This window comes from Trachurus trachurus (genome assembly GCF_905171665.1).
Source record: "Trachurus trachurus genome assembly, chromosome: 7".
NCBI classification, from domain to species: Eukaryota; Metazoa; Chordata; class Actinopteri; order Carangiformes; family Carangidae; genus Trachurus; species Trachurus trachurus.
Genome location: NC_139901.1, coordinates 24975376 through 24992889, shown reverse-complemented (window position 1 = coordinate 24992889; position 17514 = coordinate 24975376). Strand labels below are relative to the sequence as shown.

At 42.5% G+C, this 17514-nt stretch overlaps 1 protein-coding gene across 3 annotated transcripts in view; it reads right to left on the bottom strand.

Annotated features, from left to right (window-relative positions):
- Positions 1–1955: 1955 nt before the first annotated feature.
- LOC310988740 (ankyrin repeat and SAM domain-containing protein 1A) overlaps positions 1956–17514 on the bottom strand; it is a gene marked incomplete at its 3' end in the record, with an annotated part of 67968 nt that continues 52409 nt past the window's right edge. For 2 of the 3 annotated variants that reach the window (XM_083975438.1, XM_083975440.1), the window contains 10 exons: positions 13216–13314; positions 12415–12561; positions 11738–11845; positions 11473–11643; positions 11217–11354; positions 11050–11121; positions 10858–10944; positions 9816–9953; positions 7963–8145; positions 4920–5036 (listed from right to left, as the gene is read on the bottom strand). In XM_083975438.1, coding sequence (XP_083831564.1) covers positions 4920–5036; positions 7963–8145; positions 9816–9953; positions 10858–10944; positions 11050–11121; positions 11217–11354; positions 11473–11643; positions 11738–11845; positions 12415–12561; positions 13216–13314 — 1260 coding nt within the window. Of the gene's footprint in view, positions 3537–4919; positions 5037–7962; positions 8146–9815; positions 9954–10857; positions 10945–11049; positions 11122–11216; positions 11355–11472; positions 11644–11737; positions 11846–12414; positions 12562–13215; positions 13315–17514 lie in introns of those variants that run through there. The other variant, XM_083975439.1, reaches the window with a different exon arrangement.

Here is a 17514-nt window from a genome sequence, read left to right as displayed (position 1 = left end):
GAATAGTGAAACTTTTACATTAAACTTTGAAAACTTACTTACCAATGAGCAGTCTTATCGGCATGTAGCGTTTTAAACTAAATGTTCAGTGTTATGTTGTTGGAGGCTCCTGCTCTGAAGCTTCAGGTAGCCTACTTTGTCTGCAGATGCAGAGCACTGGTTGGCATGTTATATTCTTTGCACAGAGTTGACCTGAATTTCTCATGTGCAGAGCAAACTGGCTGAACTGCACAATTTGCTTATTAAAACCTGAAAAATGAATGTTTCTTAATGGGTAATGTTATGTTTCTATCTTCATTAGCCTATTGCCAAACAGGAGATAGGATGAGAACCAGCCACTGAGATTTTTCACAACCTGGTGGTGACTCAAAATTAGGTCTTAATAATGGATTGAATCCTATAATACTATCTATAAATCATAGTGATACTACAAAAACTTGTTCTGTTTAGCCTAAGAAAAACAGATGCAGCGTGGCTTATTTGTGTTCATTTCCATGGTGTGCAGGCTGGGTGCTTTGAACCCTCAGCGCCATTCAGTGATACACGCTGGGGTTTTTTGAACAAAGCAGGTTTGTCTGCCGGTATCAGACTCACAATCAGTATGCAACATGACAATTTGTTTTCCAGGAACAACAGCATACATCTGTGACGTCAGTTGCATATCTATGAAAATGAGCAGATGTGTAGATTGATTATTTACATATCACACACAAACTATCATCATCTGACCTGCTTTTCTGTTAGGATGTGTGTTTTTTTTAAATGTTTTGTCAAATTTCAAAAAAGCAGATATTTCCATTTCAGCAGCAGTCGTATCATTGTTAAAGATGTGACACATCCACAGTTTTACAGGATTCAAATGTGATTTCATTACCACCCAGACCTTACTTTACTATTGTCATTAGTGATGCATAAACTATAGCAATAAGCTATTTTAGATCTTAATGGCCCCATTTGACTGTTTTACTATAAAAAGCGTTAGAAATATCTTAAAATAAATTAGATAAAGAAGAATTAGATGCCAAACGTACATAATTATTTTTTATAACTTTGTGCTGAAATCCAAAGCTCTAAAATGAGATACCAGCAGAAACAAAACGTATTTCTAAATATTAATTCTTGATTGGAGATTTCCATAGAAAATAGATAAGCTTTTAACATCCATTTATATTCACAAACTTCAGAATTGTTTTGCAATTAGATGAGTTGTTATCGCTGACATATTTCACAGAAGTTGGCATTTAAATTTCAGCTGCGGTCATTTTCATCTGTTGACTCATTTCCCTTTTGACAAGAATGAAAATTAATGTCAATCTGGAGCTGAGGCAGTTTGAAAGAAAAATGCCTAAAATATTTGACTAAATCTCTTGTTTCAACACAAAGTTTTGGTTTAACTTAAGTTTTTAATGTCACAGCAGTATGAAAGGTCTTCACAGGATAAAACCTTTAACTATAAGATAATGGTAATCAGTGGGTTTTTAATGCAGGAGCAGATTTTTTGTGTTAAAGTGTTGGTGTCACTGCAGCATCTGGATGTTTGGACCATAGACTGTATATAAAAGACTGGACTGACAGGAGAAGCTATGATGATGTTTGACTGTGTACCTGGGTCCTCTGTGCTCTTATCTCCTGTTAGGACATTACACCTGCACTGGCTCTGAGAAGTAGCTGTCCACCCTTTGGCAGAGAAATGCTTTAAAAAATGGACGTGAAGGGCGGACACCAAATATTTCATCCTGGCACATCCGCTGACCTTGACTGCCCTCTGACAAATGGAGCCACTCTGACGGCGTCAAAACACAGTGGCAGCTCGACTGTGATACCTGCAGTAGATCTGCTGGGTGTCAAAATGTGACAGGCAATTCTGGCAGAGACGGGGAGGGGGGGGGGGTTGCATTATGACATCAAACAAGATGAATGAAGAGACAAGAGTCGTCATTTCTAATTGCGCCATTTATTAGTTGTACAATTATGAAAAATAATCATAAAAAAGACTGGAAGCCCAAGATTATTTACAATCTTTTTTTTCTGAAGTGAGGTCCCTCTTCTGAGTCGTTGTTTTCTCAAACTTTTTTTTTTTTTAATCACAGGGTATTTATTCACGATATGTTAAAACTTTATAAGACATAGTCCTTTTCTCTCTTTTGACAAACGTCAAAAATTATACGTACATACATACATATACATATATATATACCATATATATAGATATATATATATATATATAGTTATCTATAAAAGCAAAAATCATTCAAGTATCAAAATACAGACCGCTAAATTCATGTACAATATCATTCTCATCATTGTTGTCATCAGATTAGTCCCAGAATATCTCTCCTGATCCTCAGCAATGTGCAAAAGCAGAACAGGACCAGGCCGATGGCTGAAGGTGCCGATATCAGCGAGCTGAAGACAGTGTACCATAGAGTTACAGTACTGGCCTGACAACGTACCACATATACAACAGTTAAATCAAAACGACCTAACTACGTACCCAAATACACATCAGCTGACCAAAAAAAGTACCATTAACAGTCAACATACTGGGAGTTAGCTAGGAGAGACATGCTGCACCCTATTGTTCTGTTCTGCAGCTATAAATCTAAAGAAGTACCAGCCTGCATGGCAGGTTTGGTGAATAATCTTGTCTAGATTAACTGAACAAAGAAGCAGGGAAGGAGAGGGAGAGTGTGAGGTGCAGTAAACCACACCTGATCCAGTTCCTGCTTTAGGACACGTCACTGTCCCATAAAACGTTTAAAACATAAAAAAAAAAGAGAGAGAGAGAGAGAAAACTTTCAAATCAAATAAAAGCAATCTTCTGTTAACACCACGATAAAACAGTCTTTGTAGTGTCAGTTCCTCTGCCCTTTAATTTTTGTTAGAGATTTTCTCCTGTGCAAGATGACATCATTTATCACAGCTATACGTGTGTGTGTACACTGTGGATGAGAAGCTGATGGTCATCAAGAGACGCTACAATGTTTGGATACAGGACAAATCATCCAGAAAGGACTGTGTACCTACAGTGTGAGGTCTCTAACTGACAGTTTGTACCATTGTATCATAACAAAACAAACAAAAAAAAATTGTTCCTCATTTCAGCCACTTCCACTTTAACTACAAGTTCTGCATTGAAACTTGCAGGTACTGTACATCCCCTGAAAGAGTAAACACGAGCTCTGTGTGTGGAGCCAACCATTCATTTCTCAGGAAATGCAGACAGCATAACAAGAACATCTGGATGGCACGAGCATTATTTTCTTTCTGGACAGAGGGCTAAACAGAAGTGTGTGTGAGTTTGTGTGTGTGTGTGTGAGATGAAGTCGGTGAGGTCAGATGAACCGATGCGTCTCTTTGTCTCCGGGCCCGTGTGTTACTGTGGTGAGCTGTGAGCCCGATCCAACTGGTGGCTGCATGGGAAGTGGGTCACTTCTCCAATAATGATTAAAATAAAAAAAAGCCCATCCTACCCACCATGCAACAGGGCTCATTCGTGTCCTTTCTTATTGGCTGGGAGTGGCCACAGTGTTCAGCTATAAGGAAGGGACACAGACACACGCACACAAAGCAGGGAGGTTAAAATAAAGTAAAAATAACACTGGACAAATGGACACAAACAGCACAATGGTGACGGATTACTCCCCCCCCACACACACACACCTTTTACAATGATTAACTCTTTTCACTAGCGATAGTGAAATATTAACACAGTGTGGTAGGCAAAACAAAAGGCAATGCTGACAGGATGAACAGATGAAGGCATTTGTTTTGAAAAGAGGAAATAAAAGACAAGACAAGACAAGAGGAAGATGCACTTATTCTTACACACTCACGGGATTTGGTAAAAAGTGCTTAGTTATATAGTTAGTTCACTCCAGAATAAATCCTGGTGCTCTGATTGAGACACGAGGGAGCACATGCCAGTCTTCTCACAGTTCAGACTGTATTTTCCGGAGCAGCGAGGACCACTAACATGCAGGTCCATATCAGCCCCTGCACCCTATTTTTTTAAAATTTGTTCCCAGTTCTCCCCACTAGGAAATCCTCTAAAATGCTTACTTCATTAGCTCCTAAAGGACCTCATCACAGTGCTAGGATCTTTAGCCTCCTTTGGCTTTGAGCAGACGCTGACAAAGTGAGAAATCTTCCCCCCCCTCAGTTAATCCTGCGTAACCTCCACGACACCACAACCTGCATCCATCCCACTGAACACAAACTAAAGTCCACCTGATGCATAGAATTACAGGAGCAGTTTTCTCAGTTTCCTCAGGAAACATGTCCATCCAGGTACAAGGATGTGTGCAGCGGCTCACTCTCGGGGGGGGCCGCGTGGTAAATCAGATTTTCTCAGCACTCGGAGGAGTCACGAGTTGAAAGATCAGAGTGAAAAGCCTCAGAGCGGCCATCGCCTAATAGAGCGGGGAAAGCACCAAGAAAAAAAAAAAAAGAGAAACAGAGCTTATCACCGAGAGTAAGTACCAGGATGTTGACTGGGGGGGCGGGGGTGGGGGGAGTATTGTGCACGGAGTTCAGGAAGCATACAAGGTAAACAGAAAGGAGCGTATCAGTGAAGGTGAGCGGCAGGGCTGGTTGTGTGAGTGATACCGGCAAGAAGAGGAAGAGGAGCGGGAGGAGATAAAGAGCGAGGAGGGGTGCACTAGCAGTGTGTTGTTGTTGTAGCGTTGTTGCTGTTGTTGTTGCTGTTGTAAAAGCAGGACACGAGTGACTGCTGTGGGGAGCTGGGGGGAGGGCGGGGGTCCAGCCCAGAGAGAGCGAAGAGTGAGAGAGTGAGAGGCAGAAATCACAGTGAAAGGCACACAGAGGGGGGAGGGGGGGGGGGGTGAGACCAGGCCCAGGTAGAGGAAGTCAGAAGGAGGTGGAGGAGGAGGAGGAGGAGGAGGCGGCGGGGGGTCCGCTCAGAATATGGTGGTCTCATACTTAGTGCTTATAGTGCGTTTGGATTCCTTGGGGTCCATGAGCCATGTGGCGCTGCTCTGAGACTGAGCGTCCCCCTCCTGGTCCACCATGTCCCCCTGCAAGGACAAATAGCAATTATTGGCAATTTATAAACATTTACAATACATTTCTGATCACACGGTGCAATTATAAGCAGCTCCCAGTGTAAATAATGATATTAAAGGGATAGTTCAACATTTTTGCAAATTGGCCCATTGCCTTAATCCCTATAGTCATACATGTACAGTAGCAGTAGGTACATAGTAGGTATGTTTACGTTACCTTTAATTGTCGATGCAGCGGAGCAGAGCCGCGAGCTGCTCAGAGCTACACTACGGAGGCTCATGGGATTTCTTGGTTTCCCTCATCAAACTCATCAAATACACAATTCAACAACTCCAAAACGCTCTGGTGGACAAGTTGTGACCTGCACATTCACCACGCTATGAGATAATAACGGAACGAGTTGTTTTCAGGGCAAAACTGCCCTCAGCAGGAATGCGTATCAGTGGTTTTGCATGAATTTACCTCTAAAACAACTCCATCTCATAACATTCTGTTATTATCTCATAGCGTGGTGAATGTGCAGGTCACAACTTGTCCACCAGAGCGTTTTGGAGTTGTTGGATTGTGTATTTGATGAGTTTGATTAGGGAAACCAAGAAATCCCATAATGAGCCTCCGTAGCATAGCTCTGAGCAGCTCGCGGCTCTGCTCCGCCATTCTAAAAATAGCTTGCACCGACAATTAAAGGTAACGAACCTACTGCTATGACTATAGGGGTTATGGCAATGGGCCAGTTTGCCAAAAATGTTGAACTATCCCTTTAAGTGTCTCCATGAGTGACAAATACTGCACATTGCTAAACGCTTACAGCTGCATACAATGACACTGTGGTAAGTGTGTTGGGTTGTTTAGTAGTTCACTTCAACACAGTTCAAATCACATTTGTTATTATACATTCATTCAGTTTAATTAGTTGGTATTTAAAACATTCTCACATAAAATCTAGTTAGAATTCATTCTCTGTCACAGTCAGAACCCAAAGTCCATTTTATATCTTGTTCTGGAGCTCTCAGCTGCATCACATGCTCCTCATCAGCAGATAAGAGCCTGCTCACTTTATATGTTCAAATTAAGTCCTTGTAAAAAGAATTTAATTTATTATCGAGTACCATCTGTCAGCTGGTGTTTCGGGGTATTTAGATTTCTAAGTGTGTGTATAACATTTTTAGGATGTTGCAGTAACTCTCTCTACAGCTCCATAAAAACCAGGAACAGGAAGAGCCTTACTGCGTATTTTTGTCTTACTACCAAACTGTCATTAGAGGGCCCCCAAGTCAAAGTAACATCCAAAGCATTTATCAGCACACTTAGTGTACTGTAGCTTGTGTGTATATATTTTCACACAACAGTCAAACAAATATTAACGGCAAAATAAATTCCCACAGAACATTGCGTTAAAGACATACAGAGGATTATGGGGGATTTCAAGGCAGCGGGAGGGGAAACAACACACAGGCAGGCAGAGAGAGGGAGGGAGAAAGGGAGCTGAGTGTGAGAGGATGGAGATGTGACAGGATGAGAAGGAGGCAGCACCTGGGCAGCAGGGCTGGCAGGGTGCAGCGGGAGCAAGGAGGGACGGTGGGTGGTGCAGGTGTAACAGTAACAGCAACGACTGTCAAGAGGAGGAGAGTCCTGGGAGAGATAAACACCGCCAGGAGCAGAGAGGAGGAGAGTCAGACACAGAGAGCGAGAGACAAAAAAAAACAAAACAGACAAAACAAAACACAACAGGGAAGAGCACAAACAAAACAGACAGGAGGCGGAGTAGAGAGAGAAAGAGAAAAGGGAGAAAAAAATCGACACAGATTGTGAGCAGTGTGAGACGGGAGGAGCCCGATCTGTTGAGATGTTGTTGAGCGTGAAGCAGGGAAAAGGGGCGTCTGTGTCTGTGCTCAGCAAAACTACAACAGATTAAACAAAGGCTGATAATGTACACATCAAAAAGGTGAGGGGGGGAAACAAAAGGAAGACGCTTAATGCAGACGTGACAGTGAACATCCAGCTCTTGTGAGATTGTGCTGAGTTCATTAAGCTGCAGACGGACACGTGCGACCGGTCCCCGAGGTGTAGTTCCCTCATTTATATTCAGCAGGCGCTCGCCTCTTAATGGTTTAATGCTAATGGCCAGATGAACATCAGCACTGTGATCACAATGATGTGAAACACTGCAGACTGATACAAATGCTCTGCTTGTCTAATGTGCTTTGACATTTTGAAACCAAAAAAAGTTAAATATGTGCTTTAATGAAAACACAGTTATTGCACTTTTACTCTGTGATATATGATGTGTTTAAGTTTTTCTGGCATAACTTCACCTTCATTGTCTCTAAGGTGCATGAAGAGGGGAAAAGGTTGTGAGGTATGATGAGCAGTGTGCTTTGTTTTGGCATGAACCAGAAAACACTGGTCTCACTGTAAAGTTGTTACATTACAGGTGTCGCCGGAGTTTGGATTTACACCAGTGGACACAGCAGGTGTCATCAACTGAGACAACTGCACCATGTCACACAACACACCCCTTCGGAAGCTGTGGAGTACAGCTATCTCTCTTTTTAGCCTGTATCTGTATATATTTTTGTAAATGGTATTATTCACATCGTGCTGACTTAGCTATTAGCAAATCCTATTTGTATTCCCTCCTTTGTGCCCATAGATTTAGATAAAACAAACACCGGATTACTTTGTTGGAAATTGTTCATCCCCATGAATCTAAAAATATGTGCATCCTATTTGTATGTTCAGAGTTATGACTCAGCGCCTGAATCTTGCAAATTGCATCCAAATTCAGAGTGGATCACTTTAAAAACACTGTAGTTGTGTGTTTCTGCTGCAGCTCCACACGCCAAACCAGCAGGCAAATAACAACAACAACCAGCTTCCTGTTGTGCAGTGTAAATATAGCATGTTGTGCTGCAGCGTGTTCGCTGTCCGACTCACCGCTGACTTCCGCACGCTGCCTCTCGGTTTTGGTACGGGTCGGCCGGACTTGCCCTCTGTGAGCTCCGAACCAGGTCCCACTGGGAGGTTCTGGTGCTGTTTGGTCCTTTGGGCCTGCAGAGCCAGCTGATAGGCCACCTCGAAAGCCTGGCCCAGGGTCAGTATAATCTCATAGGTCAAATTCTGTACAGAAAGAGGAAGAGTAGGTAAGAGCTCATTAATATTCTGGACTTTGATTCTCACAGTTTTGTTGTATGTGTCAGGAGAACAACACTGCACTCAGTTTGTAGTGAGACACCAAAAAAGAATCGGAGAGAAGTTTCTTTCCCCTAAAACTTCTTCAAAAACAGCCTTGCATAACACGGAGAGGTGGCAGTAATCTCAGTGGAGTATTGTTCCCCTCAGTACCTGAACTGGATTCATCCGCTGTAGCTTAGTATTAAATCTGCTGCTGCATTCTTTTGTTATTTTCACGACAGTTTCCTAATAGGAACAAACACCATGGACTAAAGACAGAGGATTCAAACTTTATGCTACGTGACTCAGAAAGTTAAAGGGATAGTTCAACATTTTGGAAAATTGGCCCATTGCCATAATCCCTATAGTTTTAGGAGTAGGTTCGTTACCTTTAATTGTCGGTGCAAGCTATTTTTAGAACAGCGGAGCAGAGCTGCGAGCTGCTCAGAGCTACGCTACGGAGGCTCATGGGATTTCTTGGTTTCCCTCATCAAACTCATCAAATACACAATCCAACAACTCCAAAACGCTCTGGTGGACAAGTTGTGACCTGCACATTCACCACGCTGTGAGATAATAACAGAATGTTATGAGACAGAGTTGTTTTCGAGGCGAATGCAGAGACTGCTTGGCGAAAAACTGTCCCTGACGGGAACACACATCAGCGGTTTTGCATGAATTTACCTCGAAAACAACTCCGTCTCGTAACGTCCCGTTATTATCTCATAGCGCCATTCTAAAAATAGCTTGCACCAGGGCGGTGCGTGGCGCAGTGGGTAAAGCGGCCACCCCATGTAGAGGCTACAGTCCATTCCCCCTCTCTCTGCCTCCCCCTTTCCTGTCTATCTATAAAATGTGCTATCAAATAAAGGCAAAAAGCCCCAAAAATATACTTTAAAAAAATAGCTTGCACCGACAATTAAAGGTAACGATTATTGCAGTGGGCCAATTTGCCAAAATGTTGAACTATCCCTTTAAAAACCATCATTACTACAGGCTCTGAAAACAGAGCTCTGTAATCATCTGCACATCCTGCATATCAGGAATCTGCAATGACGCCAATATGTCACGGGTGACATCAACTCTCTGTGACGGCAGCGCAGTGGATACAGTTTCAAATCTCCAGTTCCGGCCTTTTGATAGTTATCAGTCTGCTTTGTTTCAACCCGCAGCGGAGAACTTACAGAACTACAGCGACCCAGAGGAAACTGTTGTTGCACTGAGCGCTGTCTTTGAATGACCCCAGCTGCATTATGAAGCAGATTAGCAGGATAATCATCGGATCTCTAGGGGGGGGACACAGCAGATAAGTGAGGTCTCGTTATCATGGCCTGAGACGCTGCGTGTCTACGCGGAGGCAATCAGCCCCAACTGATGCGTGACACCTTGAAGAGATAGGGCAGTCTGGAGATAACGGTGTTGACTGTGCGGCCCGTCACATCTGCTCAGTGTAAGTACAGGAGACGATGCCGGCGGAATCCAAATGGAGGAGGAAAGTTTTCAACGCTCTCCGGAAGTTCTCCTCGCACCTCGTTTGTGTTAAAACTCATCATCATTATCATTATCATCACATCGTGTCAGAGCGAGCTGGCAGCTGACAGTAAGGTCATCCTTACCACGTCCACTGTGCTGAACACGTGGCAGTAGTGGTGGCTGGTCAGCAGGTCCTTGGTGATGTAGGCGAACGTGCACAGGTCCTCCGGGTCCTGGGCTGCGCAGGAGATGTTTCGGATCTCGTGCTCCGCGATGATGTTCTGCACCGAGGAGAGAGAAGAAGACAAGGCAAGCGTACGGCTCAGTGACCGGACCACACAGGACTGAAAATGATCGCTTCATCACAACACGGGAAGAGATTCTTTAGCTTTGTCACACATACACACACACACACACGACTGGAAGCAACAATGCATCATGGAAATATGAGCTGACAGGAAGCAGCCAGTAAAGAGGCATAAATCGAGTTTCACAGGAAAGTGCAGCCGTATAAAAAGGAAAGCGGGCTGAGCTTCCAAGGCAACCTCTCAAAGTCTTTTTTTTATTAATGTCAAATGAATAAGGGGAAAGCGGCCTCTCTTCCTGTTGAGAGACACCGACATGGATGAGTCTGATGTGTTCAATGACAGTCTCTCTTTGCCTGATGTTATTGTGCATCAAAAAATGATTTCTGACTGTGTGACACTTTCACAAACATGAGCTCCCTGTGGACCTGGCGAGCAGCTGGCTCCTTAGTGTTGAAATTTTAAAATGAAACCTTAAAATGTATCTAGCTTTGAATTAAATAGTGTTTTTAGTCATTAGTCGTTTTATTTTTTATGTCCTAAATTATATATTTATCCCTTTTTACGTTCTCTTTCTTATTGTTTATCTGTTGTTTTATCATTTTATATGGACTTTTATTATATATTTTGGTTTTTTTTGTTTGCTGAAGTTATTATAGTTTCTTGTTAAATCTGTTTTTGTTGTATCTCATCATCATCATCATCTTTCTTACTTGATTTGTCCTTTTCTTTATATCTTGACATCTGTAAAGCACTTTGCATTAACCTGTATGCAGTACTAGTCTTGACTGATTCATCTTAAAATATTATTGCGTTAAATGTTGTGTTATTTGCACTGTGGTCAGGATTATGTATTATGTACGACATGACAGTGTCCAACCTTATTGGCAGCATCGATGAACTTCACACCCTTGTATGTGATGGAGAGGACGATGGTCGGGACTTTTCTCATTTGTTCTGTGGACCTCTGGAGGATGAAAGAAACAGCACACACAGAGATTAATGGTTCATTATTCGGTGTAATGTCACAGTTTTGTTAATCAAAGCTGGAGAAACAGCTTTTGCAGCGCACCCGCATCTTGGAACAAGCGTCCTGCGTGGACTCGGTACCCCGTAGATCCTTAATGAGCATGGAACCGAGGTACTACACAGGGAGAGGAAAGAGAAAATCTCAGTGTTGCTGCATATTTTGTTATGACAACAGCATCATTCAGGAAGGAGAGAGAAGTGTGGGTTTACATTGGCTTCGTAAGCACAGGACTCAAAGATGAGTTTCTCAGGTTGGTGATGCCAGTTCTGGACCGGAGCGTACGGCGCTGCCAGACTGGGCGGCCGCAAGGTCAGACGAGGCTCTCTATGCCGTTCTTCGTACCGTTCCTAAAAAATGATCATCGTTCAAATTATTATTGTTTTTAATCAAAGATGTCTGGCAGGTGAATAATACAATAACTACGCCACACGGAGAATCCTGCACACGATGAACCTGTGAACATACATGAGCTCTGTGTCGTTCACTTCGATATCTTTGGGTAACGTCGTAGTCGGTGTTTGGCACTTTTTTCCTCCCTGACTCTCCGACAGGCAGCAGCGGGTCCATCGAGCGTCCCGTGTAGGACTCCATCTGACTGAGGGGGGACGAGGTCTGGGATCCGGGCAGGTCTTGGCACTAGAGAGGAATTGGTGATTCAATTTAGAAAATTGGTGACATAAACTAAACAGAGCCAAGTCTGACACAAATGTCAGGTGTTTGAGTATCTCACCCTGATCTGAGACAAGCGTGGAGGCTTGACTGGAGGCTCCTCGTAGGGTCTCTCTGCTAAGGACGCAATGATGCGTTTCCTGTGACCTAGTAGGGTGATCTTTAACACCTGGAAGATAAAAGATAGAAAATGTGTAGCAGTGATGGAGAGACGGCGGTACAACAATACAAACCAGACAGACACTGCAACAACTTTCACAGAGCTACTCGAGTTTTAAACCTTAAATGAGATTCACCTTGGAAGAGCTCTGACTCAAGAATCTCATTTTAGTCAGTTTGTTTTGTTTCCATAAATAATCTTGTTCTTTTGTGTAAATCTCCAAACAAATAATTGAGTCCTCTTTCATTTCTTTGTCATTATATATTCAAAACCAAAGTCTTGTATTTTCATGGATGGATGGGTATGTGAATGAATTATTTTTAATGGCTAAATACATAAATCACTGTGCTGCAGTCGGTTACATACATTAAAAAACCAAGGATGAAAACACAGTAAAGCCCGAAGGCTTATTTCCACTGTGCTCCTCCAGACGGAGCCAGTTTGAGTCCAGGTTCCTCAAAGTGCAGCTAAAGTAAACTGTCAAACTTGCTTCTTATCCTGAATTTTCTTGAACACACTGAGAAACTAATTTCACCCTCTGATACTCCTCACAGTCCCCGCATGCCACTGAGACTCACGTTGACAATCTCCAGTTCCCACAGGTTTTTGACGCAGTCCAGAGTGCGGTAGCCGCTGGCCAGGAAGTTGGGTAAGTACTCATGAAGCCCGAGGTTCTCCAGCCAGGAGGACAGGGAGCTGCTGCCGTCACAGCCCAGAGCCTTCACCTGAGGAGGAAATCATTCAGCGACGCTCTGAGAACTGTAGCACTGCATTTGCTGCATTTATAACCAGTTAGTTTTCCTGTTTGACTTAAGGAACTGGCAACAATGATATAGTGCAAGTGTTGGATGTTAATTAAAGGAAGTAACACATTAGAGGCTAAATTTACACCACAACTGTGATGGTGGAAGAAGCTATTTCATCTCTTAATGAGGTACAGAAAGGGAAAATGTAAAAAATACTCCAGTACGAGTGAAGTCCAATATCCAAAATCAATATCTAATTAATTATATATCTAATTATATAATATATGTCCAATAACTAATCAATTAAGTACAGAGCTGTCACAGGCTAAGCTAAAAATAAAACTACTCACTGAAAAATGCTCCCTGTGACTAATATGTCACATTATTAGATTGTAAATGCTGGAGCAACTAATTACATAAGACTTGTGTTGTTGTAGCTGCTCGAGGTGGAAGTAATTTATGTTAGATATTCATTTTAAAACAAATCTGGAATCATCTTTATCAGATAAACATAAGGGAGTAAAATGTACAACATTTCCAGAATCGTATAGGAGTGCATTTTGTGATCTTGTATCAAAGGCAACCTATTTTCCGCTGAATTAAACACTGTAGTATGAATCAATGGTTTGTCACCTTAGGTAACGAACGCGCTGCGTGCAGGATCTTCTTTCTGTGGCTCGGGTCTGTGATGCCGATCTCTCTCAAGTCCTGGTCCTCCATGACGTTGCTCCCCTGCAGAGGAAAATACAGAAAAATTTGCATTGTTCATCAGGGAGAAGTGAATCAACTTGCACTGCGGTGCCTGGGAAAGTCTTTAGAAAGAGTGGCACGTGCATGAGAACACAAACCATCCAATGAGCTCCAGGCAAAAAGCTGATGTGATGTTGTTCTGCGACATAGTATAAAATGTAAAATACTGTGAGATACTGAGTCAGACTGTAATACATGATCACATGAATAAATCTGTTATGCTACTTTGATCTTTGAAGATCTAAAATATGCATCCTGTGCTGCAACCTAAGTATTGATCACGAGCAATGCAACCGTTGCAGAAAAAAAAAAAGATCAATTATTCCTGAGTGACATTTCCAAACTCCTTCCCGGGGTCCAACCTCCAACCAACCCGACTGTACTAAAGCAGCCATGTCGATAACTCCTTAAGTGAGATGTAAGCGCGTGTGGGAGGCAGGGGACAGAGGGGGACGTTTGAGTGATGGTCGGACCCATCTCTGCTTAAACACAGCACCACCTTTGAGACCATGTGGCAGGTAATGGATAATAGAGACAGGGTCGATAAATCAATGTCAGATGTGCAGAGTGGTCAACCATATGAGATGGAGGCGAAGAATAACCAGTGGAGCTAAAGCCGACTGTGGCTGCAGGCTGTCATGTTGAAGTGTCTCATTAGATAACCTAAAGATCTGACCGTTCAAAACACGATTCCTAAGATAACCAGTGAATAAGAAGCGTGCATGTCGTCCGCTGTGGGGCGGTGAGCCGTAACCCCTTACCTCTAACAGACGGGATTTAGTTGCTGACGTCTCGGTAAAGTATCGTGATGCTACATGGGAGCTGCTGCCTCAGGAACAAATTGTGACAGCTCAGGCCCTGTGTGGCTGACTCTTCAATATGAATCTCAAGTTAATCCTATGGTGCTCACCTCTGCACACACACAGAAACTGTCTGTAGGTTAAAACTGACGGCCTGTTTCTCATGCAGAAGCTGTAGGTGTAAACAAGGCGGAGGACAGGGGAGGAGCAGGCCTGTCAGTAACAGTAACAACTGCAGAGTAATCAGGGTAATGCTGCATGTGGAATCCCAATCCCAATCTTGCAGAGTAATGCACCAATATACAGTTTTACACCAATGTTTCATTCAAATAATCTTGTAATGTGTAAGTATTTAATATGAGGATGTTAGGAAAGGAAAGGAAAGGAAAGGAAAGGAAAGGAAAGGAAAGGAAAGGAAAGGAACAAAACGAGTGCCTCTCTGTTTGAATAAGTTCTGTTGGTCATAAGTGTTGCTGACCCACATTGCCTCACACTCAGATTTGAGCATCATGACACATCTCTTTTGCTTTTTAATACCTCACACTAAACTGACAACTTAAAGCTCAGTATCTCTGAGCAGCAACATGCTGATCGCTGCCTCTCCAGCTGAGGATTGAAACTATTTGCGGAGCTGGATGGATAATAGCGCTTTCACAGTGCATGCATCATTGCATTACTGTCCCACTGGAGATTAACTGATAAATGGCTCTGTGGGGGGAAATAGAGCTGCAACAGACTGGCTCCACTGTGTTTGCTGCCATTTCCTGGTGTGTTTTCTTCACCGTTTATGGTTAAAAAAAAAAGTGTTTTAATGCAGCTATTTGAGATTTATTTGAGATACTTATTTTACACAGTTTTTATTAAGATGCAGCTTGTGATGCCAATCACTGAGTTTAAACAGCAGATTTATTTTTCATTAGAGATAAAAGGGACATTATATAATGCTATGTGGGTTTGGGGGTGTGGGGTTATATAAGTGCATCAATTAAGGCTAAAATGATTGGACCATCAATCATCTAGTCAATTCAAAAACAATCCATCACCAACGATTTTAATAATAGATTCATTGTTACGGCATTTATCCAGAAGAAAATCAATGAATCTGATGACTGTGAGGATTTTTTTTTGCCAAAATAACATTGAATGTGAGATTTTTGATGTGGGATTTTTTTTTAGGGGTAAGACATTTTTTACAGAAATTAATTATTAATCAATATTAATATTAATATTTTTTCTTTATTGTGGATTGTTAGTGAGGCACAGCAAATAATCTGAAGATGATGAAAATCTAAATAATGAACATTGGGACTTGATAGTATATGAACCCTTGAAAACGTCCTTGAACTGCAGCTGAGTTGATCAAATTCTTATTTTCCTGCCACATAAACATCACATTCAGCCCCCCCTACATCTTAATCCGCCATTTATCCTCACACACAGACACTGCAGAACACAAAGAGTGTGACAAACTGTCAGGTAAACTTTAACTAATGTGGTTCCTCTTTTTCTTCACAACAGGCTCAGGTCTAAAAGTGAGAATACATTCGCTGGCAGAAAGCTGACATCAGCACAACACAGGTGAAAATAATACAAATATTACAGTACACACACAGTAGTGTAAGCTTGGTGTGTTTGTGTCTGTGCTTGTGTGGCCCATCCATCTCTGCCTTCCCCTGTCCTCTCATTAAACCCCCCCTTCAGTCACCCAGAGAGCAGCCACAGTCGTCCCTCTGGTTTTAAAAAGGACTCTGAATCCAGGCCAGGAGCTCGCGGGCACGGATCACTCACTCTGACCGTCTAAAGGACAGCTAACCAGCACCACTTAAAGTCATAGTTTGTCCTCCTAAACAGGCTGTTACAAAACCACACATATGGAGTCAAAGCAGTGCCATAAAAAAGAACACATCCATAAAAGAGAAAGACCTTAGATGAGGAAATAAAAGCAAGAATAAATATGGAAATGAAAGTGGGAAAATAAATACTAAAGAATCTTGCTTTAGCTTTCCTCTTAGGGAAATAGGAGAAAAGCAAAAGCAATGGTGCAAATGCATTATTTCTACTCATTCATATACAGTATGTCAACATTATTTTATGTACTTATTAATCCTGTTTATGTTTTCCTATTCTTTGTATGGCCCCTCTATGATCCCATACACACAAGCCTGTGAGGAGAAACTCACAAGAAACTGTGACACAATGTCTAAAGAGAATTAAAAATTAACCATTCTATTCAATCTAATCCCAACACAAATGTTTTTCGAAATGGACTACACTACATCACCACCATCGGTGCAACAGAAAAATCAATTAATCCATTCCCAAACCTTGAGTTTTTCTAATGCATGAGGCCATTACTGGGTTTCCAATTTGTCTGCAGGCTTTGGTGAGCATTGACCTGCTCCAGCATAACCACTTTGCATTGATGGCAGAAAGTAGCAGTGAGGACAGAGGAAGGGTTGAGTTTCAAAGATGTTCTGGTGTTTCTCTAACTTTTGTGCAGCTTTCTTGGTTCCATTAAACACAGAATCACCTCCACCGACCCGAAACCTTAAAGTAAATTTGTTCCTCTCTAGGTGTCTCCATGAACACCAGCTTCAAACAGCGTCACACGTCAGAGACACAGTCGCCTCGAATACAAACTAAGTCGGAGCTCTGCTGGCTGACCCCGTCACAGCCGACTTTCACACCCACCAGGAAGCTGCGCTCAGACGCAGAGTGAGGCTGTTTTTGTCTCAACCAGCTCTACGTATACCTGTCAGGACCAGGAGGGACCGGGGGAGAACAGCGTGGCTGCGAGAGAGCTTGTTTCATCAGGACATTTGCTCCACGAGTCGATAAAAAGCATCTAATTGGTTTCAGAAGAGGCTCGTCTCTGCCTCGGTGCTTGAACACAATACAATCACTGCTGTTATTGATCCGCTGCTCGTGGAGCGAGCCTGCAGGGCAGACGGAGATCACAGCAGTCTGACCGGCAGAGTAAACACTGTTTAATTGGTGATCTCACTGCACATTGGCCACAGTCAATGTGCCATTTTTCATCCAATGTTTTTCAATGTTTTTACACCCATGAGAGGATTTTTTTTTTTTTTTTTTAGCCTGCCGACCATTTTTCAAAGACTCATTCAGTCTAGGTCTAATTTTTGCTGCTCAATTGAAGCTGACTTTTTACATTTTGATACGACCATTAAATGAATGTAGCCTTTTAACTTCATGTCTAATGGAGCAGCTCTGCTGTAGAGGAAATGCCATGGTCATATTAGAGTCTTTCAGAGGAGGTTTCAGTCGGGCATGAATCTCTACAACATCCAGGTGTGTGTATGAGCTGATGCATTGGATCGGTCTGATGCTTATGAGTTTAGATTTGTTGTAATAAAATCAGACA